The sequence below is a fragment of the Mastigoproctus giganteus genome, chromosome 8 (genome assembly GCF_048544385.1).
Source record: "Mastigoproctus giganteus isolate SK-2022 chromosome 8, ASM4854438v1, whole genome shotgun sequence".
Taxonomy (NCBI): Eukaryota; Metazoa; Arthropoda; class Arachnida; order Uropygi; family Thelyphonidae; genus Mastigoproctus; species Mastigoproctus giganteus.
The window spans coordinates 185,280,525-185,305,066 of record NC_143582.1 but is presented as its reverse complement, the minus strand read 5'-3'; the positions used below and the strand labels follow the sequence as shown (position 1 = coordinate 185,305,066).

General features: G+C 35.5%; 1 protein-coding gene across 2 annotated transcripts in view; it reads left to right on the top strand.

The window, feature by feature from the left end:
• Positions 1–24,542, top strand: part of LOC150082063 (uncharacterized) — a 562,503-nt gene that overhangs the window by 191,042 nt on the left and 346,919 nt on the right. For both annotated transcript variants that reach the window (XM_090379088.1, XM_090379087.1), the window contains exon 4: positions 9,749–9,790. In XM_090379088.1, coding sequence (XP_090235214.1) covers positions 9,749–9,790 — 42 coding nt within the window. The remainder of the gene's footprint in view (positions 1–9,748; positions 9,791–24,542) is intronic.

Below are 24,542 nucleotides of genomic sequence, written 5' to 3'. Positions count from 1 at the left end.
TTAATCTAGTGCCACAATAATGTTTTCATATCAAAACACACTGGTAGTTTGCTGGGGGGGGGGACCTTCATTGCCTTGTCACAGAGAATGTTTAATGCATAAGGAGAAAAGAAATTAAATTCTTCGGATACCACCAATAATTTTTTTTTTTTTTAATTAGCAATTTAGCAGTAGAAGAAATGGTCAAAACTCTTCTAAGACCAAGGCTGTTGAAAGTTTTGTGAGGTCTTGTGCAAAAATATTTGTAGATCCTTTACTTTTAAATAAAAGTACATTTGAGCCTTGACTTGAGTTCTTGACAAGAGTTCTTGTCCAACGACCATCTAAGTCGGACATAGGCCCATTTTTTATCTATTAAATATTGGTGTAGATACACCATAGATAGCTCTTAAATGAAAACTACTTTTGCAGTGTAAAGGCATTTTAGTTTTATCTCATATTGTGATCATCCTTCACAATGAGTTACCATGTATTGCACTATCTCGAATAAGTAACGCTTCTCTAATAGAGAAGGCTATTGTTACTTATTCTCGGTGGGCACCACCACCCAGACGGCACTTTCAAGGCTAGTTGGCCTTTCATCAGTGGGTAGGCAGGTATCCTGGTATTGCAATCATAACAACCCAGTTGTGAAGTTAATTCCACAATGTGAGAGATGCCAAAAGGTGTACGTGATATACTATAATAAATATAAATGCAACAAGGCTCTAAGAGCTTAAAATTATCTATTAAATATTGGTGTAGATACACCATAGATAGCTCTTAAATGAAAACTGTAGTGTAAAGGCATCATTTTAGTTGTATCTCATATTGTGATCATCCTTCATAATGAGTTACCATGTATTGAACTACCTCGAATAAGTAACACTTCTCTAGTTCACCCATTTTTTATGTACATAATGCATTTATTATTTTTTTATTTTTTTATTAAATTGTTTATTTATTTATTAAACTATTTTTCTTTTTATTTTATTAGTTTAGTTTTTACAAATCTCTAAAATCTGTAGGCATGTTTTATGTACGTAGATAGATGGGTTTTTGAATGCTGATATATTGAATTAACAGTTAGAAACACAGCTGTGTAAAATTAAAAAAAGTTTTTCTGGAAACAACCGTCTTAAGTCAAGGTTGCCGTAAGTCACATACATAAGTCGATGAGAGGCTGTATTTTAAAATTTATTAAAAATATTTTAATTATTTCTGACTACAAGACCAAATTTTATAAGAAATCAATTATTTTTTTGTACAACTTATTTTCTATGTAGTACTGAGAGAGACCTGCCAAACATTTCTTTCTGATCACTGAACACTTTCTAATCATTATAAACTTTCAAAAACTTAATTCACTTTCTACAGTTACTGTAGTTTATTCATTATGCTGTTATGTATGGATCTGGATATATGCCAAAGGCGGGAGGGGAATCAGTTCCTCCAGCAGATTATTTCTATAAATATAAATGTCTTAAAACCTTTAAAGATTTTTGCAGTTTTTAATTAGTTGTGCATCATCCATATTTAGCATTATAATATTAATAATTTTTAAATCACAGACATTCTGTAAAAATCTTAAACTCTAAGCATAATTTTTATACATCCAAATTGTTTTTAATGCCACAGAACACAGTCAATTTTTTAAAAAAAATCTGGTTTAATTGTGTGAAGGGAAAAAGAGTGGGGAGCGATGATACGTGGTGCCATTAACTATAATTTAAAGGAGACTAAAAGCACTGTTACAACCTGTGATGTAGTTTTAAATGTTTATTGAAGTGGATCACATCAGTTTACACTTAATGATTTGGCAACATGTCAAGGCTCAGCTGAACCTTGTCATCAGGCCTAGAGGAGAAGTTAAAACATGAAAGAAATCAAATTAGTAAATAAATAAATAAATGAATTTTCTGTTTATACTCCAAGACAACCAAACGGTCAGAGGAGTTCACAAGATAGACAGAATACAAGAAACAGCACCGTATTCAGTAGTCACGGCTTGAACCCCGGTCACTCAAGGAACGTGTACTTATGCACCTGCACGCTTGACCACTAGGCTATGGCAGTGCTATCCTACTGTAATTTAGGATTACAGTAGGATAGCATTATGAAGTTACATTATTGAATTTTAATATAGTATTGGCATTCAGATGATCAAGTTAAGATAAAGTACCTTAAATTAATTCTTTGCAAAATCACAAAGACTATTTTATGAGAGATCGTCCAAAAGGAATATTGAGAAGATTTGAAGTACACATTAAAATCTTCTCAATATTCTGAAAGGGGATGTGGAATTCTGGAGAGAGAGAGAGAGTGAGAGCACACTTGAAGTAGACTACTGGACTGGTTGGACACAACTGTTTTTATAGTACAAGAGGGATGAAATCAATCAGATCAAAAATTATGGGCTATCCTCTGATAGGTTTGACTTCAACCAAAGCAAATCCATTCAAAGGGTTGATTTCATCCAAAGCAAATCCATTTACCATTTGTTTAATGTATTCAGAGCAGCTGTATCAAAAAAATTCTGCTTTCACCAAGTATGGAAAAACAAAAATTTGATAGGACAAATTGTGGCAGAAAATCAAAGCTGACTGAAAGAGACTGACACTGAAAGGGATTGTAGCCTGAATACATAAAAAATACTGCCTCAAAAATAACTGGAGAGCTTCATAAAGCTGAAATTTATGGTAGAGCCACTATTTCCAAACCACTCATTACTGATAATGCTAGAAAGAGGAAGCAGTAGTGTAAGGAGCACAAAAATTGGATACTTGGTGATTGGAAACATATTTTCAGGCAAATCACTCACACTTTTTCCAACATCAGGGAGAGTTTACATTTGGCAAATGCCAGATGAAATGCATTATTCTGACTGCCTTGTGCCAACCATCAAATGTGGAGGAGGATCAACAAAGCTTAGGGCAGCAGTATCTTGGTAACAGTGGTTCCCAGTCTTTTGCCACTCAAGTCACACTTAAGTTAAAGGATGCATAATCATGGCATACCTAAATAGTGATTGCCATTGAACTCACTGGAGTTCTTCCTAATCTCATGGCACACTTCAAAAGGATTGTAGCACACTGTTTGAGAACCATTGCTTTTGGATATAATATACGTGTTAGTTATAATCCAGTTTAATACAACTATATACTGGATTATAACTAACTTATGTATATTATAAACTATGGACCCCAGTACTCCAGGCCCATTCGTTACTATTGCTTTGGGTCCTATCATCACCCTGAATGGGCAAATTGCTACCACTAATTACCTTAATATTCTGAGTGACCAGGTTCATCCCATGGTGCAAACATTTTTTTCCACAAATGCCATGTTTCAAGACTAATGCTCCAGTACACCCACCATCTGGTGTCTGTCTTGGTTTGAGGAGCATGAAATGGGCTAAACATCTCCCGTGGCCTGTGCAATCACCTGAGTTTAACATTATTGAGCCACCTTGGGCATACTTGAAGAGAAATGTGAAAAGTAGATTTCCTCCACCTTCATCATTTAAGGAGCTTGAAATGTTCCTTCATAAAGAATGGTCAATATTCCTTTTAAGGCAGGCAAAAGCTGTATAGGTAGAAAGTGTGATGATGCAAATTTTAAGATTTATTCGAATCTATTCCACATAGAATGCAAGCTGCTTTAAAAGCAAAGGGTGGCCCAACACCATATTAGTGCATACTTATAACTCTTATTACAGGTGTTTCCATTATTTTGTCCACTAGTATATAGGGTAGTTGACCAATTAGAATAGAGTATAAAGACGTCAGGTTGGAGGGTTTTAAATTTTAATTGCCAGAAATAGTGTCAAATTTCATCAGTTTGCAGTGCATCATTTTCAAAATTGGAATTTTTCGTCAAGTTACCACTACTACTCAGTATCATTGAAGGATAAAGAAATAGAAATAGATGAAGCAGTATTTTTTTCAGCGTCAATTCTGCCAATTTGTTATATTTCAAGTTTTCTTCTGACAGGTGCAGAAGAAAACTTGTAATATATAACAAGTTCAAATTGCCGGTATGTCAAGTCATACTTAGCATTTTTGGCAGTTCCTCATAGAGATGTTAGTTGTGAGAAGATATTTAGCCAAGTTAAAATTTAAATAGCTATACATTACAATATTCCATAATGTTCTGTAATACTATTTTTCCCTAATCTGTTGTCTAGAATGATGCAAACACTTGAGGATACTGAATTTTGTAAAATTTTAAAAAGTTAATTATTTATCCATAGTTGAAAGAACCATAGTGTTCAGAAATATGTGAAATATTTTAATTTATAGTGATTAGCTAATTAAAAAAAAGTCTAAATTATCATCACATAATACAGTGCAGTGTTTGATTACCATTACTTTACTTTGACCAACATTATTTTTATTTCCACTAATATATCAGCAGTTTGCAGTCAATTTTTATGGATAGAATTCAAAAATAATTCTTAAAATTTACATTATCACACTTTCTACATATACAGTTTTTTGTGTTTACCCATAATACGTATACCTTACTATGATTTAGGGGAGTTGATAGTTTATATGACACTGATCAGCGGCCTCCGTAGCCCGAGTGGTCAGGAGCTGGAGTGCAGTAGCACACGCTCTTTGAGTAGACCGGGGTTCAAGCCCCTGACTGCTAAATACGGTCTATCTGCCAACCCGCACTGGACCAGCATGGCAGATTATGGTCCATTTCCCTCAGCATGAATTGTTGAGGAGGCTTCCATCCTGCAGTGGGTTGATAATGGCTGCAGTTAACTTAACTTTAACTTTATGACACTGATCATTTGATATTATCTGCAAATAATAATGTTTGTGCGTGCTCATAGATGGCAGAAGTATTGCCAAGGATTAACATGCTCAGTGTTGTATGTTTGCCTCCCACCTCTCTTTCAGAAATGGAAAGACGCTTGTAGTGCGAATATATGTACAGTTTATCTGCATATCTATTTCATACTCTTTGTTTCTTCTGTATTTTGCTTAGCATTGTATTGTTAAAATGTTTAAGCAGAAGCAAAGTAAGTGTCTGAATCACCCTGTCAGTTTCTACTGTGTATGTGGGTAGTTTACAACAAAAACTTAGAGAGAAAATCTACAGTTTTACTTAACATGCATATCCTTTGTATTTTGGTTGCAAAATTCGTGATCAGGACAAAACTTGGGCTCCACATATGTGCTGTATTACTTTCACCACAAATCTGAGGATGTGGCTAATTGAGAAAATAAAAGGTATGCCTTTTGCAAGAATCACACAGACACATTGATAGTTGCTGTTTCTGTATGACAAAACTATCCGGGAATGTCCAGAAAAACAAAGAAAGAGTGAAATTTTTACCAGAGAGGAGTAATTTCAAATATATTCCACTGGTTGAACCAAAAAAGGTTCTTCCACCTTTGCATATAAAGCTTGGATTAAAAGAATTTTTATTAAGGCTCTGGATAAAGAAGGGAGTTGATTCTGCCACCTTAAGGAAATATTCTTTAGTTTAACAGACGGAAACTGAAGGAATAAATTTCATTTGGCCTCAAATAAAGAAACTCCTCTAAGATGTTGTATTTGAAACAAAGCTACAGGATACTGAACTAGCAGCTCAGCAATCATTTAAATGTTATGAAGATATTGGCTGCTGAATGTTGAAAATTGATTTTTTGTTCTCATATCACTCCCCCCCCCCCTTCAATATTTGAAAGGTGTAATTGATGAGTAAGGAGAATGCTTTCATCAGGACATATCCTCCACTATGGAAAAGTGGTACTTGTTAGTCACTGGGATATTTTCATGATGGGAGATTACTGCTAGTTTCTTAAAAGGTAAAAAAAAAAAAAAAAAGTGTATTATAAGGAAAACTCTCAGACTGGCAAACATTTCTAAGGATATAGAATATACATGGTACATTATATCTTTAATTAGAGCATTTTGAAATGAATAAGATTCATTTTTAAGATAGCATTTGCCTTATTGCATGATATTTGAAATCACTTGTTCATTGAAAAGACTGCACATATGCAGGTATAGTTGCATGTTTAAGTGCTCCTAAAATTCAAATGCTTTTATCTAATATAGAGTGCAGTTCAGTGTATAGGCATGTGCTACAGCAAAGGCTAATGTGCTTTATAGCTCTCGATGCTAATATCTTCCAATCTCTACACCTGTGGTATCTGATTTTCTGTAAGTTGTGTTGTATTGCATCTATAGTTTGTTATGCAGTCACCGCATACCGCTTGTGGTTACTTCCTTTTTCCCTATTCCCTAACTGCTTGTGTCAAGGTTAGTGGGGTCTATAATCTTATCTCCCTCAGTATGAAGTGTCTCAAAGTAAGTACTCCAATTTATTTGTATTTTTCATACTAATTCACACCTAGTGTAGTGGTCCATGTAGATTTCTTTTTGAGCCCTGTTCACTCTTAAAAAAAACATAGCCAGATTCTCAGCACAGAGTTGTTCTGGCTCTGTACCGCTTTCTGAAGGCAAAAATCAGTGCTACTGAATTAGTGACACAAAATAGTGTTTCTCCTTCTGCATCCCCATCACCAACTGATTTTCTGAAGTCGACCTCCTGCCACCTAATGAGAGCTTGCCAATGTCAAAAGCTAATGCCAACGCTTCCGCCTTCTTATGCAGTGAATGCAGTTGCAAATGAATCATTTTTAAATGGGAGTGTGATAATACATAGAAAAATGGGCAAGAAGCTTGCCTTGTTTGAAAATATTCTGAGGAAGCTCTGTACAGAAAATACCAACCCAAGTGAGTCACTACAGTGGCTAGAAGATCTACAGTATGTAACTTACTGCTCTGTGATGTGTGTTGCTGGATTCAACCAAGCTTAACTTGGATACTACTCTACTTTCTTCCTAGAATGGCCTACCATTGGCATAGACATAGTCTCACTCCTGCATTTTTGCTGCCTCTGCCAAAGTCCTTACCCACAGTCAATCACCCTCATCTATGTTCCTTCACCTTCATTGCATTACATTGAAGATGAAGGAACCCGAGTCCAACAGCAATGAACTCTCGAAGCCAGTGGTGACTCATCGCAGGAAAAAAGCTGCCTTTGTCCAGGCAGATCAGAAATGCACCAGTGTAATTGGCACTAATTCAGATGTAATGGATATTACAATCATACCGCACAAATGAAGGACATTTAATCCCTCCATTTTCATCAGTCGTTTATGTCCAGAAACAACAGTGGAGCAAATCATATCCCTTCTCGATCAACTCAGCATACCTAGTACACCTGTCAAGGTCTCATGAGACCTTGACAAGCATCTGTCCTATGCCAGGCACCTTAATGCAGCTCTCTGGCCTGCAGGCCTCCTGATAATGCTATTGTTTGGAAATCACAATGAAGAATGAGATTTACACGCTAGCATTAGAACAGATGAGGTCAGCCTGCTTTTCGGTAGGCTATAAAACTTAGGTAACTGGCATCCCGTCGCATGAAGTGTCCAGTAAGTGTCTTTGGAAATCTTGGCATTCAACCAACCAACCCTCTAGGATTTTGTTGACATGCTATTCCAATCCTACCAAGGGATTTCTACAGGTCAACCTTGCAAGTTTTCCTATCATTTAACAGTTCCAAGGCTTTGTTACAGTAATCTACTTTGTTGAGGATCACAATTTACCTCCCTTTTGTCTTGAAGGTAAAACAACAATGCTGTCATTCTGTCTTAACTCCCTAAGAACCTTCCTCTGGATAGTGGTGAGTTCAGGTGATCTGTAGCTATGTCGGTGAGACAAAACACAGGTTCAAAGATCGTTTGTGGGAGCATATTAACACAACAAAGACCACAGATTGTAGGAAATTTGCTGTGGCTGAACATTTCCGGGAGGAGAACTGCCAAATTTCTCCAGGCGATGCTGCCATAGTTGATTGTTTGCACAGATATTGGAACTGCAAATAGCTTAAGAGCTTGCAGATTTGTTCTTCGGAACATAATACCATCAGTAGAGACAGGGAATCCGTCATCATCCCCTCTTTGAAGCTGTAATTCTTGCACAGGATGAACGGTTCCGCCTGGCACGCTCCCAAGCCATTTACAGTTTCCACGCACATGTGAAGGATAATGCCCATGCTCCTACAATAACACATGTTGCGAGCTGTGATCCTGCAGTTATTTAAGGATGTACCGTGACAGTTAAGTCTTACTGTTGATAAAGGAGGCAGTCACCTCTGAAAGCTATGGTTGTTTTATCCCTTTTAATTACGTAAGCGGCTCACATCTGGTGAGTATGGGCTTGGCACACCCAAGGTCCTGAGCTGGATATCATCATTCTTTCTTCTCTTTCTACTACTTCTCTCTCTCTCTCTCTCTCTCTCTCTCTCTCTCTCTCTCTCTCTCTCTCTCTCTCAGGGTAATAGGGAATTTTTTTTTTTGGCCGGTGCAGCATAAGCCTCAGGTTTCCTTGCATCATATGGCTAATAATAATAATTTCATATTTAATTTTTATCTATCATTTTACCACTTTTAATTGCACAATCAGTATATTTTATTTGTATATTTTTATCTTTTATTTTTACGAAATTTGATATGATTTTATATTATTATTATTTTAGATAGTATGAATCAGAGCTGTACTACTCAATGTTCTACGTTGATAATAATCTTAGTAAAATAATAAGAGGAGTTTACCTCAATATAGTGTGTAGAACACTTCCATATGATACCCTCCAGAAATTAAAATGGAAAAAACGAAAAAATCGACAACTTACCGGTACATTAGAGTAAAATATAAATACTTAAATAATCAATTTAACACAATTCAAATCAATTTAAAACAATTAAAAATCAAATTAACACAATTAAAAGAATCTAACGAAAATATTCAAAACGATTTTCCTTCCTGAAGGAAGGAATGAATTTTCATTCCTGTGATCACGACATACGATCGAAAAGCGTTGTCAGCTTCAGGAAGGAAAATCGTTTTGAATATTTTCGTTAGATTCTTTTAATTGTGTTAATTTGATTTTTAATTGTTTTAAATTGATTTGAATTGTGTTAAATTGATTATTTAAGTATTTATATTTTACTCTAATGTACCAGTAAGTTGTCGATTTTTTTCGTTTTTTCCATTTTAATTTCTGGAGGGTATCATATGGAAGTGTTCTACACACTATATTGAGGTAAACTCCTCTTATTATTTTACTAAGAATATTATTATTTTAATAGTTTCTGTTATAGAAGGTTGGTGTGTTGCATTTCAGTTATTATGAATCATTTCCATCCCTCTTTGTGGGGGGGATACATATGATTGTTACTCTTGGCCCTGTTTGAGAGAGTCCATTGTAGAGCTTTCTCCACTTTTTCATCAAACCACCCATCAGGGAATATTTTCTGTTTAGTATCTATAAACTTCCAACATGGGACATGTATTTACATGTCTTTTAGTGGCACCTAACAGACATTACACAACTTTCTTATTTCTAATTTTCTGTCATAATTCTTAATAAATCAGAATGAGCATAGAAAATGCTGCATGATCACTTAGAGACAATTTATGTGGAAAGGTGCATGGAAGATTATGATCCCATTCCAAAATTCAGAAAAAGATTAGAAAAATAAAATGAAACAGTACATCTATTAGATGCCATGCAAGTCACAGAAGGTAAAATAAATTTATGTATTAATTGAAATACAAAAGTCATAACATCCTAGTATCATCTGTATTTGGCTATAACATTTTTAAAATATAGGAGATTTAAAAAGACCGGAAAGCTCAGTCATAGCTTTTCACATATCATTTTATTCTTGTTCAGGTGGATTCAGAAGCCACTTCAGTAACAGAACATACATCACAGGTAAGTGCAAATTCTGAATATAAGAAGTTTTGCATAATTACTGATTATGACAAGTGTCCTTGATGATTTTAAAATATCGTTCATGTGTTTTTCAGTAAGTTACACGAATTGCTGATATTTTGTATTTAATAAGGTTTTTATTTTATCTATAATTAGTTAGTATCAATGTGGGTCCAATACTGGATAGGTTGGAGAGATGCTGCCATTTCAGGATTCAGTCACTAATAACTGCTGTAGTGCCCAACTGTGCACATTTTGTGGTCTAGTTCTTACAAGCATTGTTGAAGCTTGTAATTTATTTTGTAAATAGTAACATGACATCTGTTATTGAGAAATACTAACAGCAATTTCCTGATCATATTGTCCCTAATCACCAAGTTTTTATTGATATACACACTGACATCTGCAGGAAAGGGGATCATTTAGTGATGCATGCCGTTGAGTTCCTGTTTAGAGTGTGCTAAGTAAAGCATTATCATTTACAATAAGTACAGTACTTTGAAGAGGGAGGTTATGAGCTGCAAATGAACTTTTCTTGTTTGGAGCTCACTAATCATGACGTGTGCAGGTGCACTCTATTTGTATGTGAAGCAATGTTTACTTGAGAGTGAATGAATAGTACTTATAATGAATATATTTGGGCTAATGATAGTTCTCATACAACAATTAAAAGCAATTTCCAACACTAGTTTTTCGTAAATATATGGTGTAGAACTGTTGGGAATAATTAATCAGATCATCTATTTAACAGTTATCTCACTGGAGAAACATAACTGAATTTTTTGAAAAATGAACTGTCACACCATTTTTGGAGCATGCTCCTTTATTGTTGCAACAGAGTATGAATTTATCATTATGGAGCTCCACCACATTTTTTCCAAAGGCTTTCCAGTTATTTGATCCATTGCTATCCAAGTGTTGGATTGGCTGAGGAGATTCATCTAAATTGGCCAGTGAGACTTCTTGCTCTTAATTCTTTAGAGCAGTGATTCTCAACATTTTTTTTTCATGGAGGAACTCTTAAAATAATTATTTATGGGACAATGCCCATAAATGAAAACATTAGCAGGCCAGAAAGTTATTTGCAGGGTAGGCAATTCAGTTACTGCTAAATTATTCCTAATAGCCAGAGAGAAAATCCTGCAATTTTTGAAGGATAGTGGAAATTTTTCACAGTATTTCAAGATTTTTATTTATTCAATAATTTTTCAATGTTGGGAAATGCTGGTTGAGAACACTGCTCTAGAGTACTGCATTTGGAGTCACATGAAAGCATTAGTATATGTTAGCGGTGGCCAACTTAATTTGTGATGCGATCTACTTTTTTTCTTCAAAATGTGCTGCGATCTACCATCTCAAGAATTTCATTGCACATGGTTAAAAAGGTTAATCAACACATATTGAAAAATGTTGTTTATAAATTTTAAAATTAAATGAAATTCAGAATTCTTACTTTAAATTCATATGTATTTAAAATTTTAATTTATGCGAAGTTTGTGTCTTCATGTCATATGCCAAGCTTTCAAGATTGGGGATATACTGTGATAAATTAAATTTTCTGTTTATACTCTGGGACGACCAAACGGTCAGAAGAGTTCACAAGATAGAATACAAGAAACAGCACCTTATTTAGCAGCCACGGGCTTGAACCCGGTCACTCAAGGCACGTATACTTATGTATACGTGCCTTGAGTGACCACATTATGTATACTGTGTACTTATGCACATGTGCGCTTGACCACTCGGCTATGGCTGCCTTATCGGCGGCGATAAGGCCAACTGTAAAAAATCTTCTGTATGCAAGTCCGTAAGAATAGAGCGATTCTTTGTCTTTGTTTCAAATATGAAAAGGCCGATTCGCATAGATATGTGGAACCAAAATAGGAATTAAAAGTTCACTGCATTTTTTTTACATTTGGGTACTCTTCTCGGCAAACATATTTCCAAAAGTCTTTTTCTGATGATCTGGCTTTTAGGAAGATATCGTTTCGCAATGTAATAATTTCATTTTCAAGTAATATTTTCTCTGTGTGAAAAATCTCATTGATTTTTTTTTTTTTTTTTTTCTGCAATTTGTTTCATATCTAAGTTGGCATTAAATGGATAAGAAATATATTGAACAGTGTCTTCAATTGTTTTAAAATCACTGAATATGGTTTCAAAATCATGCACAACTTTCTCAATTTCAGAAACATATTTCTCGCTATTAAATTCAAAAACAGGATATTTTTGCAAAATGATCGTCCCCCCCTTTTTCTTTGAAATCCTTAGCCATTACCAAAAATTGATATTTATATGCAGAAATACTACTAATCAATGCATTGAAGTGCCTTTCTAAATTTCCTTTTTTTGAGTATAGCCACAGAAGCATTGCAAATCAAACAACAACATTTTTCCTTTATCATGACAAAAAAGTATTCTAGTTCCCACTCTTGATGAAAATGATACGTTTGCTCTTTTTCATTGTATTAATTTTAAATCAAAGGTTATTAAATTAAGTATAAGTACTGTCCAATTATGAATATTAAGTAAGCTAAATAAGAATTTGACATATATATTATGCTCTTCACAACGTAACTGCATGCATTTTCACTAGACAAGCCTACCATGCCTATCGCACTGCATACGCTTATTTGTAATAAGCGTATGCAGTGGGACACATAATAATAATATTTAGATTTTGACTAATCTATTTTTATATATATTTAAAATTTGTTGTGATCGGCCGAAACTAAAGCCGCGATCGACCGAAACTAAAGCTGCAATCGACTTGTTGGCCACCGCTGGTGTATGCGAAAAAGATTGATGATTGGGATGAACTGTCTGAAAATTTCGGATGCTACAGACTACATTGGGAATAACCAATTAGTCCTTGAATTTATTCACATTACCCACCTCTACATCGCGAGATGGAAGTTTATTCCAACAACAACAACTACCCACTGGCTGAAGGAAAATTTCTGCATTTATGTCCTGCAAACATCCTACCTCAATTTGAATTTTTGCTCCTCATGTGTATTCTGAACAAAAGGAAGGATTTCATCGAAATTGAGCTTTCGATATTGACAAAATCCCATGAGCTGTCCTGGCACCTGTCTGCACTGCTCAGAGAACTTCATATCTGACTGTACAATTACCCCCAGAATTTTTTCATTCTCCGCTGTCCTGAGTGTGGTACCACACAACTGATACGTTAATCAGGGATTACTGCTACCCACATGCAGTACCTTGCATTTGTCGATGCTAAACTTCATTTGCCACTTCCCAGCCCATGGGCCTAATTTTCCTGTCTTGTTGCAGTAGCATACCTTGATTACTTTCATTAACCACTGTTGCAACCTTCGTATCATCAGCAAACTTAAACATTAAACCTAATATGCCTTCATCACTATCATTAATAAATAACAACACAGAAAATATCACTGAGTCCAGCACTGAACCCACTAATAACAGTATAGACCAAGAAGTGCAGTGCCCATTAATAACTACTCTGTCTTCTCCCAGTCAACCATTCCTTTATCCATAGCAGTAACTTGATCCTAATTGCAACAATTTGTACAGTAATCTTTTATGAGGACAGTTACAAAAATCTCTTCTGAAATCTTAGGATATAAAGTCAGAATTATTTCTTGCATCTAGTTCTTTTGTTACTGCATCACAGTATCCAATCAGATTGTATTGGTTTGTGAAGATTGCCCCTTAAAAAATCCATGCGTAACTGCATTATTCTTTAATCAGTGACTCCATTATTTTCTGTGGAAGAGAACTCAAACTAACAGGTCTGTAGTTACTGATGTCACTCTTTGATCTCCTCTGTGAATTGGGGATACATTTGCACATCTGCAGTCCATAGTTACTTCCCCTGAATCCAAAGATGCTCTCATAATTATGACTAAGTTTGCTTACCTCCTTTGCTGCATCTTTATCATAATTCGATAGATTTTTGTCTTTTTTTTTTTTTTTTTTTTTTACATTTAGCTTCAACATTTTCTCTTTCACTTTCCTTTCAGTTATCACAAAATTATTTGGGATCCCTGTTAGAATTTAATACACTTCTAGCATCTGCATCCCTAAAAAATTCTCACGTCGAGATGCTGAGGCTTTTCCAATTACTAATGACTTAGCACAGATTGTTCATTTACCTACAAGAATACCGGACAGTCCTAATCATACAGCCAATACGCTTGATCTTTTTCTCACAAACAACCCTTCTAAGTACACAGTCGAAGTGAGAGGTCCTTTAGGCACTTCAGATCACAACTTGCTGATTGTCTCTTCTCCAATGGAACCTTTATCTCATGGCTATTCCCAACCTCGTGCTGTTTGGCATTACAAGAATGCAAAATGGGATGATATGCGAGACTTCTTTTCTTCTTTTCCTTGGTCGGATTACTGTTTCAAAACTTCTGATGTCAATGTTTGCTCATATCGTGTCAGTGAAATTATTCTTGCAGGAATGGAATCCTTTATCACACACTCCACTTTAAAATCTCGTCCTTTATCTAAACCTTGGTTTTCCAATAAATGTGCTAAGGCTGTTCAAGAGAAGAACGTTGCATATCGTAATTGGCTTGTTTCTAATTCTTCAGTTTCATTTTTTGCCTACATCAAAGCTCGCAACAATTGTAAAGCAGTTATTAATCAGTCCAAACTAGAGTTTGAACAGGCTAAGAGTAGAAAACTTGCTTCTTGCCCTAATGGTAGCCGAGCATTCTGGTCTCGTGCCAAAGCTATTGGCCGCAACTTTTGCCCATCTCTGCTCCCACATCGGTCCAAACCAGATGGTTCTGTTGTCACTTCAGCCAAGGATAAAGCTGACCTGCTAGCATCCCATTTTTCTTCCAGCTCATATATTAATGATCTTGGTAAAACACCTTCCACTATTCCCAACATGCTCCATTCAATGCCTCCTGTGGTCTTCCGTCAAAAGGATATCAGGAAGATTTTGATAAATCTTGATGCTAAGAAAGCTCCAGGTCCTGATGGTATTTCTCCACTTGTTCTCAAAACCTATGCTCCTGAACTTACTCCTATTCTTACCCCCTTTTTTCACTTTCTTATTCCAAAGGTGTTTTTCCTTCTGCTTGGAAATTTGCTCATATCCAGCCAGTTCCTAAAAAGGGTGACAAATCCCTCCCATCCAATTATCGTCCCATTGCAATTACTTCTACTCTTTCTAAAGTAATGGAGAAATCAATTAACCACCAACTCTTAAACTACCTAGAAACCTTCCGTCTGATCAACGATCGCCAGTATGGATTCCATCAGAGTCGATCGACTGGTGATATTCTGGTTTATGTTACCCATTTATGGACTAATTCAATGGAAAGGTTCGGTGAAACACACGTAGTGGCTCTTGACATCTCAAAGGCTTTTGATCGTGTTTGGCATAAAGGTCTTCTAAACAAGCTTCCATCTTATGGTTTACCAACTGTTTTCAGTAATTGGTTATCCAGTTTTCTCTCTGATCGCTCACTGAGGGTGATGGTAGATGGCTCTCTGTCTTCTAACTTTTCCACCAATGCCTGTGTCCCCCAAGGTTCAGTTCTTTCTCCCACTCTTTTCCTCTTGTATATTAATGACCTTCTTCCATTGACTGGAAATCCTATCCATAGTTTTGCCAATGATATCACATTGTATTCCACTTTCCACTTTGAGAAACCTTGTCCTGCTCAATCAGCTTCAACTTCTCGAAAATCTGCCACAAATTCCTTAAATGCCGATCTTCAGGTAATTCTCCAGTGGGGCAGTGACAACTTAGTTGATTTCAACCCTTCTAAAACTCAGTCTTGTCTTATATCTCGCAAAAAGGATTCTTCTGCTCCTATGCTTCTCTTTAGTGACACTCCGATTTCTAGGCAAAATGATATATCTCTTTTGGGGATTACCCTGACTTCTAATCTCTCTTGGTACAAGCACATTACAAATATTGCTTCCTCTGCATCTAAAAAACTTGGTTTTCTCTTTCGCTCTCGGCGTTACTCTTCTTCCAAACAGCTGCTCACTCTGTATAAATCGCAAATCTGCCCTGCCATGGAATATTGTTCCCACATCTGGGGTGGTGCCCCCAAAACCTCTCTCAGGCTTCTTGATTCCATTCAGAAGAGGGCAGTTAGGTTAATTAATGATTCATCTCTAACAGAGTCTCTCCACTCGCTTTCTCATAGACGCACTGTTTCTGCTGTATGCCTTTTCTACAGATAATTCCGTGGGCACTGTTCTTCTGAATTTGTTTCTATAATTCCCCCTCTCTCTTTCAAAACAGTCCGAACACATGCTGCCACCAGCCAACATCCATTTACTGTCCAACTTAAACTCACAGAGCCATCTTTTCATCTTCCTCGTTTATTCATTCAACTGCCGTTTTCTGGAACAACCTTCCTTCTTACGTATTTCCTGAAAATTACCGTCTACAGTAGTTCAAATCTAATGTCAACAAATATCTTCTTTCGTCTTCTCAACTTCCAACCCATGCATGGTACTATAGGTTCTATTACCCCAAACACAAGAGGTAATAGATTCTATTACCTCTTGTGTTTGGGGTTTTTATAAAAAAAAATAAAATGCTCATCTGTTATTCTGTTTCTTTTTAAATATTTATTTGATTTTACGAGTTAAAAAAATCTGCTTGCAAACATACGTTGATCCGAGCAAAGTAGCTATATTCATGGCATTTTCTTTTATTAGCGGAAAATCTTTAAATGGGAAAGCATTGTAGGATTCAAATAGTTTATTTTTGCAGTCTATATACTTATTTTTGAATCATATTTTGGCTTAAAGGTCAATAATTTCAAGTTGCAATCTTGGATTGTAATTTTCAGCCATAGACGTAAATGGGTTCTCAAAAAAAAGCTTATGTTTTTTAATGTGATTTTATATCAAAAAATCGACTTTCAAACTTTTCACAAAGTAATTGTAATAATGAAACAGTTGAAATAACCACATTCATAACGTGTTGGAGATCCAATACTTTGCCATAAAGATCGTCTTGATGCACAATGCAGTGAATTCCAATCAGAGTTTCAGCTCCGATATCTATCATGTTCTTTGTTATTCTACCCATAAGCCCAATGATTTTACCAATCATATTTTTTGCACCACCAGTTGTGACTCCTACCAGATTTTTAATATTTAATCCTATAGACTTTTCGATAGATTGGCAAAAATTTTCAAAAAAGATTTTCACCTGTAGTTGTTACATGCAATACTCTGTAGATCAGCTAAATCTTCAACTGGTACAAAATTATCATTAATTCCACATATGAAGATGAGGAGTTGGGGTTTGTCATTTACATCAGTATTGTCATCTAGTGCCACACTAAAATATTTCATTTGTTTTATTTTTCCCAAAGTTGTTCGAACAAATTCTTTCCAATATCTTCTACTCTTCGCATAACTGTTTGTCAAGAAACTAATGTCTCGTATCATTGTTCATTTCTCCCTATAATTTTTTCCACAACTTTTAACAAACAATGCTTAACAAATTCACCATCATTGAATGGTTTACTTTCAAAAGCGATCAAATATACAACAAGATCTAGAAAATCTTGATAACTGGCATGTACAGCAGATAAATTTCTTGACTGATACTTTTCAGTATGTTTTGTTGTTTTCTTAATTCGTTTTATAACTTTGAACACTTTTCTTTTTGCAGCACTCTTTTATGTTGATCATAAGATTTAGGATTGGAATCAGTGTCATTTTAAATTATATTCTTTAAAAACTCACACAATCTCCTGACGCACCAAACACACTGCTTTTTCGTTGTAAAGAAGACACTCCAAATCGATTTTTCCTTTTGGAACATTTTTAAGAATGATTTTTTTAATTCAATACAAATTAATAATTAATTCAATGCAATGAACAAGCTATATCAAAATACATAACTGTATTTAGCGTACATATGACTGCACTGAACCATATGTACATGTTTGATATAGTCGAGCTGGATGCTTGCATGCCTGTTCACGCAGTGGTGATCGATGCTGTTTTAGTTCACTTTCTGTGCGGTCCTTATAAAAACTATTTGTGGGCCGTAGGTTGGACACCACTGGTATGAGGTAGTGTTCATGCTACATCTGGAGTATTTCATGCAGATCTGGAGGCCTCATTTTAGGAAGGATATGAATCTGCTGGAACAGGTGCAGAGAAGAGCAATGAGATTATTGAGGGGATAACAGAAGAGTGCTCTTACCAAAATAGGCTTCTGTTCTGCAAATTGTAGCACCTGGAGACTAGGCATCTAAGAAGTGATCTGACTGAGGTGTTTAAGACTTATGGAGTCCTTTCTCTTGCTCGGAATAGAAGTATGAGGGGGCATAAATTCAAATTAAGAAATAATGGTTATATTGAAATGTGGAAGTTTGCCTTCAGCCAGCAGGTAGTTAATTGTTAGAACAAATTTCCATCTATTGTTGTGGAACTGGGAAGAACTAGACGACCTATTGGTGGGAATGGAGGGGTGAAGTTGGAAGGGTTTTTTTTTTTTTTTTTTTGCTGATACGACATAAGGTTTTTTTTTTTTTTTTGCATCATTTGCCACTAGTAATACTAATTCCAATCTCCTTTGTGACCTGATAGCAGACTAGTTTATATCTACTGTAGGCTTCTATAAATTTTATATTTATTATATGCATCCCATGCATTTCCTTCTTTGCCACAAGTGTCATTGTTCATTGACATCCATTTGGGTCTAAGCGTAAAACAGTATCATTTAGTTGGAATAAAATGCCTAGTAGCTTCTATGTTTACTTCTCTGAATATTTCCCATTTAGAATCCACTGTTTGTAACATCATCATTAACCCCAGAGGCTCATATCTGGTGAGTATGGGCTTGGCACACATCCAGGATCCTGCCTGAGCTGGATATCATCATTCTTCTCTTTCTTATTGATTCCCCCCCCCCCCCGCCTCTCTCTCTCTCTCTCTCTCTCACTCACTCACTCACTCACTCACTCACTCAGTAACTCAGGAATTTTGTTTTTTTTTTGGCTGGTGCAACAAAAGCCTCAGGCTTCCTTCCACCATATAGCTAATGATAATTTGGTTCCACTGAATAGATTTTAAAAACTCTCTGAGACCATTGTAACCACTTTTACAAAAGCAGAAGCCTTTTCCTTTGCCCTTGATAGTAGTTACATCAATAGGCTGTGATAACTGCCACCTACTGGTTCTTTTATATGCAGATTCTTAATGCCTGAAGAGTCGCTTGATAATGAGATCAAGAGTATTACCTTCTTGTTGCTTCTCTGACGTGCTGGTGTAGAAAACAGTCATTCAATAAATCCACAAAAGTCTTGCTATTACGTGTGTGACCAAACCACAATTTTCAGTCAATATCTGGAAAGTTAAAATCCCCCATTAAAATATGGTCTGATTTACTGGCCCCCCCCCATTGTCTTTACAATTGTTAGTTACACTCAGTTGTCATTAGGTCTATAACAACTCTCATTTTTTGGTTTTCCAGTGTTATATCACACCAAACTGACTCAACATTGCACTGGCCTGCCCATGTCAACTGGATGCACTGCCTTAATTTTTGTGCTTCTTAACTTAGAGCATAATCCACTCCCCCCCCCATCCTGTGTGTCCTTTCTGTATACAATGTACTTCCTGTGTTCAAATTCTGCATCCCTTATATCTTAGTGACACCATGTCTCCAATATCCCTAAAATGTCAGCGTTTGATGACTTAACCAGTACTTCAAATTCATCAAAATTATTTACTATGCTCCTAGCATTAGTGAACATGCAAGTATACATGGCGCCTCCGTAGCCAGGTGGGAAGGAGCAGCAGTGCGTAGCACACGCTTCTTGATTTGACCGGGGTTCAAGCCCGTCACCACCAAATACAAAGGATGCGGAAAGGTCAGGGAATGATCACCGCATATCCCGGAGCAATATGGCCTTAGTTGCTAATGCTCCTAAAAACCAAATAACAACAACAGCAAGTATACATGGAATATTTTTATTCTTAGTAATCCCAACACACCTCCATGTATTTGCTTTTTCTATGAGAACTCCCAGTTAGCATGATATGTGGCAATATGTATCAGAGTAGAAGGTAGACATTTTGAGCAACTATGATAAGACCTTCACAGACATTTTTTTCTGAAAATAATTTATTTTCCAGCCTAAGAGTAAGTTTTCAGATGATTTTGAAGCATTTTGGAATTTCTTATTGTAAAATGAATGTTTAATGTGTTATTCTTATTTATTTTTTTCTTAAAATTGCCATATCTCTATACCATTTAAAAAAATTGGACCCATGTTGATGAAAAAAAAATTTTTTATGTATTAAATTTCTACACATTAACTAAATTTCTTAATAATAATATTACTGTTATTATTAAGAAATAATATTATCTTTCTTATCAAGAAGCTACACAATGGCAATGATTTATGGAATCACAAGGTATATCAGTTCTAGATAATTCGTGCAGTGTGTTGAAAAACATTTTTTATTTTTTAACATATTAGCTCTGGAAACTAAATTAGTTTAGTAACATTTTATTTAATATTTTTGTTTCAACTGAATTGAGTATTAGTGAATTCAACTACATGTACTCAGTTTATTAGTACTCATTTCTTCTGCATTAAAAATATTAAATATTTGAAGCATATTAGTAAAATAATCAGGCTGCCATATTAATCATTTTGAAAATTATACTAATCTTAAAAAATTGTTCACCGTGAACTGCATTGAATTATTTGTCCATCAAAATACTTTTGTGCTCCCATAAACCATTATCATTCTGTGGCTGCACCATAAGATAGGATGTATGGTGGTTTATGTTTATATTATTACTGTTAAAATCTACTGAAATTCATTAGAGCATGATTTGTTACAGGTATATTTATATACTTGCCCTTTTTGACTTCAGCTGCTTGATACCGGTTGCGCCATGATAAAAATTACATAAATTATTACTGCAGCTAACAGAATTTTATTTCAGATATATATATATATCAGTATTAGCCATATTAGTGCATGGGGTGGCCCACCTTTTCCTGCAACATGACACAAATGTCGGAAGTGCAGATCTACAAGTTATTAGTAATCTCCTTCCCCCCCCCATCCTTACTGATATATACCTGGTGTCACAATATTTTTGGTAATTACTAATTATACAAATGAGTTTTATGCTAAGTGCTTGTAAAAAATTTAATAAAAATTAACACATTTGCTGGCACTTAAATTTGTGAGAACTGTCCAATGTGCTGTAATTTTTGAAATATTGAAAAAAAATCAACATTTCAACGTCCCCAGTATTCTGAAAATTCATAAAGAATGGTTAAAAATTAAAAGTTTGGAATTCATTTCTAAAAGCGAACACCTTCTTTTGTGCTGAGCTGTAAATCAGAACAAATCTTAAAATTTTATGAAAAGTTTATTCGTATATATAAGCTAACATCAACACAATTGATGCTATAAACAAAAGCTGAGCATTGCTGCGAAGCATTCAGCTTACCAATACTGTGCTTGTTAAATTCCTGTGCCTGTATGTTTATGGCACTTATTGGTTACCACTTAAGGATGACTACTCATATGCATTACAGCACATCACGTAGTGCTTTTGGAACTCGGATAACATTTCATTTATAGTGCCATTTTACAGTTATATGCATAAAGGCAGTGAACATGTTAACAAATTAATGTTTGTTATCAGTGTTATGAGGAGTTCTCTGAGTATGCTAAAAGGCAATAAGTATGAAACATAGGGTCACGTCACATTGAAATCAGATCATTACTTCTGACAGTAAAATTTAAATTATAAATGTATATCTTAATTTCTGATTTTTAAAATCAGTAGTAGTAATTGTTATTTTTTCCACAATTGAGAGGTGAATCAGTAATAAGAGTTGTGTGGGCTACTTCTGTAATGTTTGCTGCAGGTTGGCCACCCGTGATATAGTGTAAGAATGCCCCAGGCATTTTCTGCCAGCCAAAAAAAAAAAAAAAAAACCGGAAAATAAATAAATAAATGAACTCGTGTATTTCCCACCACATAAGTAGCTATTTAGGTGACCTTTGAATTTCTCCAAACCATCAGCCCTCCAGGAGCCTTACTGCCTTTAAAAACTTCAGACTAGTGTCAAAGTGCTAAAGCAACATTTGCATAACATATGTAAAGTATTTTTAATTTTACAGAAAGAGAAAGGTTTTTTAAATCTAAAATATATTTTTTCGTGTGTTTACAGTTTGTATATTTTATGTGTATACTAGACTCCCTCTTATCCAGTTTCGTTTTAAGCGGCCATATTTTCGCCAAGATTTTTCTGCGAATCAGATTTCCAATGTCATGGGCCCAGTAGGAAAACAAAATTAAAAGATTCTGGGAACGAGTACAGTGCACCATATCATCATCATCCATTTTCAATCCACTGCAGGATGAAGGCCTCTCCAGCAACTTTCCAGTTCCTTCTGTTTTGAGCACTAGCCATCCATTTACTACCCACAAACTCATGAATTTCATCTATCCATCTCCATCTTTGTCTTCCACGTTTTCTTCTAGCTCCTCTTGGATACCATTCTGTTATTTTCTTAGTCCATCTGTCATCATGTCTTCGAGCTATGTGTCCTGCCCAAGACCATTTTAGTTCTTTAGTTTTGATAAGAATGTCCTTTACTTGAATTTGCTGCCTAATCCATGTGTTTCTCTTCTTATCTAACAGTCTGATTCCCAATATAATTCGTTCCATTCTTCGCTGTGTAGTTCTCAGCTTCTCTTCCATTTGTGAGTGCCCAAGTTTCACTTCTATAAGTCATGGTGGGGAATATACATTGGTTCATTATTTTATGTTTCAGACAAACTGGGATATTGCACTTCAGTATATGACTATATTTCCTGAATGCTATCCATCCAAAATTTATTCTTCTCTTGACTTCCAGCCATTTATCATTATTACAGCTAATAACTTGTCCCAGATAAGTATATGACTCCACCTTTTCAATTACTGTTCCTTCAATCATTATTTCCCTTTCTGTGGCATGCTTGTTCATCATTACTTTTGTTTTAGCCATATTCATCTTTAGTCCAAAATCCTTACTAACTCTGCATAACTGATTAAGATTTTCCTCTAATTATTTGGGATCGTGGCTTATGACCACAATGTCATCTGCAAATCGTAAATGGTTTAGGTACTCTCCGTTCACATTGACTCCTTTCTGAGACCAGTCTAATCTTCTGAAAGCTTCCTCAAGGGCAGCAGTAAACAGCTTCGGAGATATTGTGTCTCCTTGTCGAACTCCTTTCTCAATTTTAAATTTCCTACTGTCTTTGTCTAGTCTAATAAAGGAGGTAGCGCTCTCATATATTTTCTTGAAAATCATAATATATGGGGTATCTGTGCCCTGTCTTTGCAGTGCCCGAAACATTGCCTTATGCTGTATGGAGTCAAATGCCAGGCATAATGGTGTTTTATATTCATTTGCTTCCTCCATTAGCTGTGATATTACGTGAAGGTGATCCATAGTTGAGAATCCTGTCCTAAAGCCAGCTTGCTCTTTTGGTTGATTGATTCTCATCAAGTATTCTTTCAAATCTGTTAGTAATGACCCTTGTGAACAACTTGTAGATGTGGGATAACAAGCTAATTGGTCTATAATTTCCAATTTCTGATTTATCTCCTTTCTTATGCAGCAAAACTATGATTGCATTATTCCACTGCTTAGGCGTCACACCTTTTCTAATGCACTTTGTGAAGAGCTTTGCCAGTTTTTGTGTTATGTCTCTTCTTCCCAATTTTAACAACTCTACAGTAACTTCATCTTTCCCCGGGGCTTTCTGATTCTTCATTTTCTTCAATGCATGTTCTACCTCATCAGGAAGAATATCGGGTATGTTGTATGTGTTGCTACTTTGCAATCCATCTTCCCCACTGCTGGCATCATTCCCCTGCTCCTTGTATAATTCTCTATAGTAGTCTTCTGCTCTTTGAATTATGTCTTCTCTGCTGTTTATAAGTACACCATCGCTATTCTTCAGTTTCAGTATCATTTGTCTTTCTGTATTACTGCTCATGGCTGCTGATTTAAATCCTTTGTTTTCCCTTAATGCTTGTTCTACTTTTCTTGTGTTAAATCTTCTTATGTCCTCTCTGAGTCTCTTTCTAATGGCTTTGCATAACTCAGTATACGCAATTTTCTCCCTATCAGTGTTTTTCTTGCTTTTCATTTGTCGTCTTCGGTTCATCATGACAAGTGTTTCTTGACTAATTTTTTCTTCTTTGGATTTCTTTTTCCCTATAGGTTTCTTGGGCTTTATCACTTTCAGAACGTTGTAATATTCCTCGTCGATATCTTGGTCCTGAGCAGTCTGCAGAAGCTCAAACTTGTTCTTAAGTTCCAGTACATACTGCTTTTTCTCCTCTTCTGTTATCTCAAAGACCTTTTGTATTATTTACTCTTTCCTTTCCTTTCCTACATCTACATCAAAGTGTACATCTTACCATTCTGTGATCACTTCCAACATTTACCTTATTCAGGACAGTAACATCATTCACAATATATAGTGCACTGTATATAGTGTATATACAGTGCACTGTAATGATCCTATAACTTTTTTCACTTCAGTTAGTCTTTGCTATCTGTGCCGTTTGGATTGCAGTCACTCCGTGTGTATATATTTTTGTCAATAAGTTTTGTTTTTTAAATTACATTAACTTGAAATGATAGGCTTGAACAAAGGTAAACAGAATGTGTTAACTATTAAAACAAAACTAAAAGCATTGGAACGTATTGATGATGATGG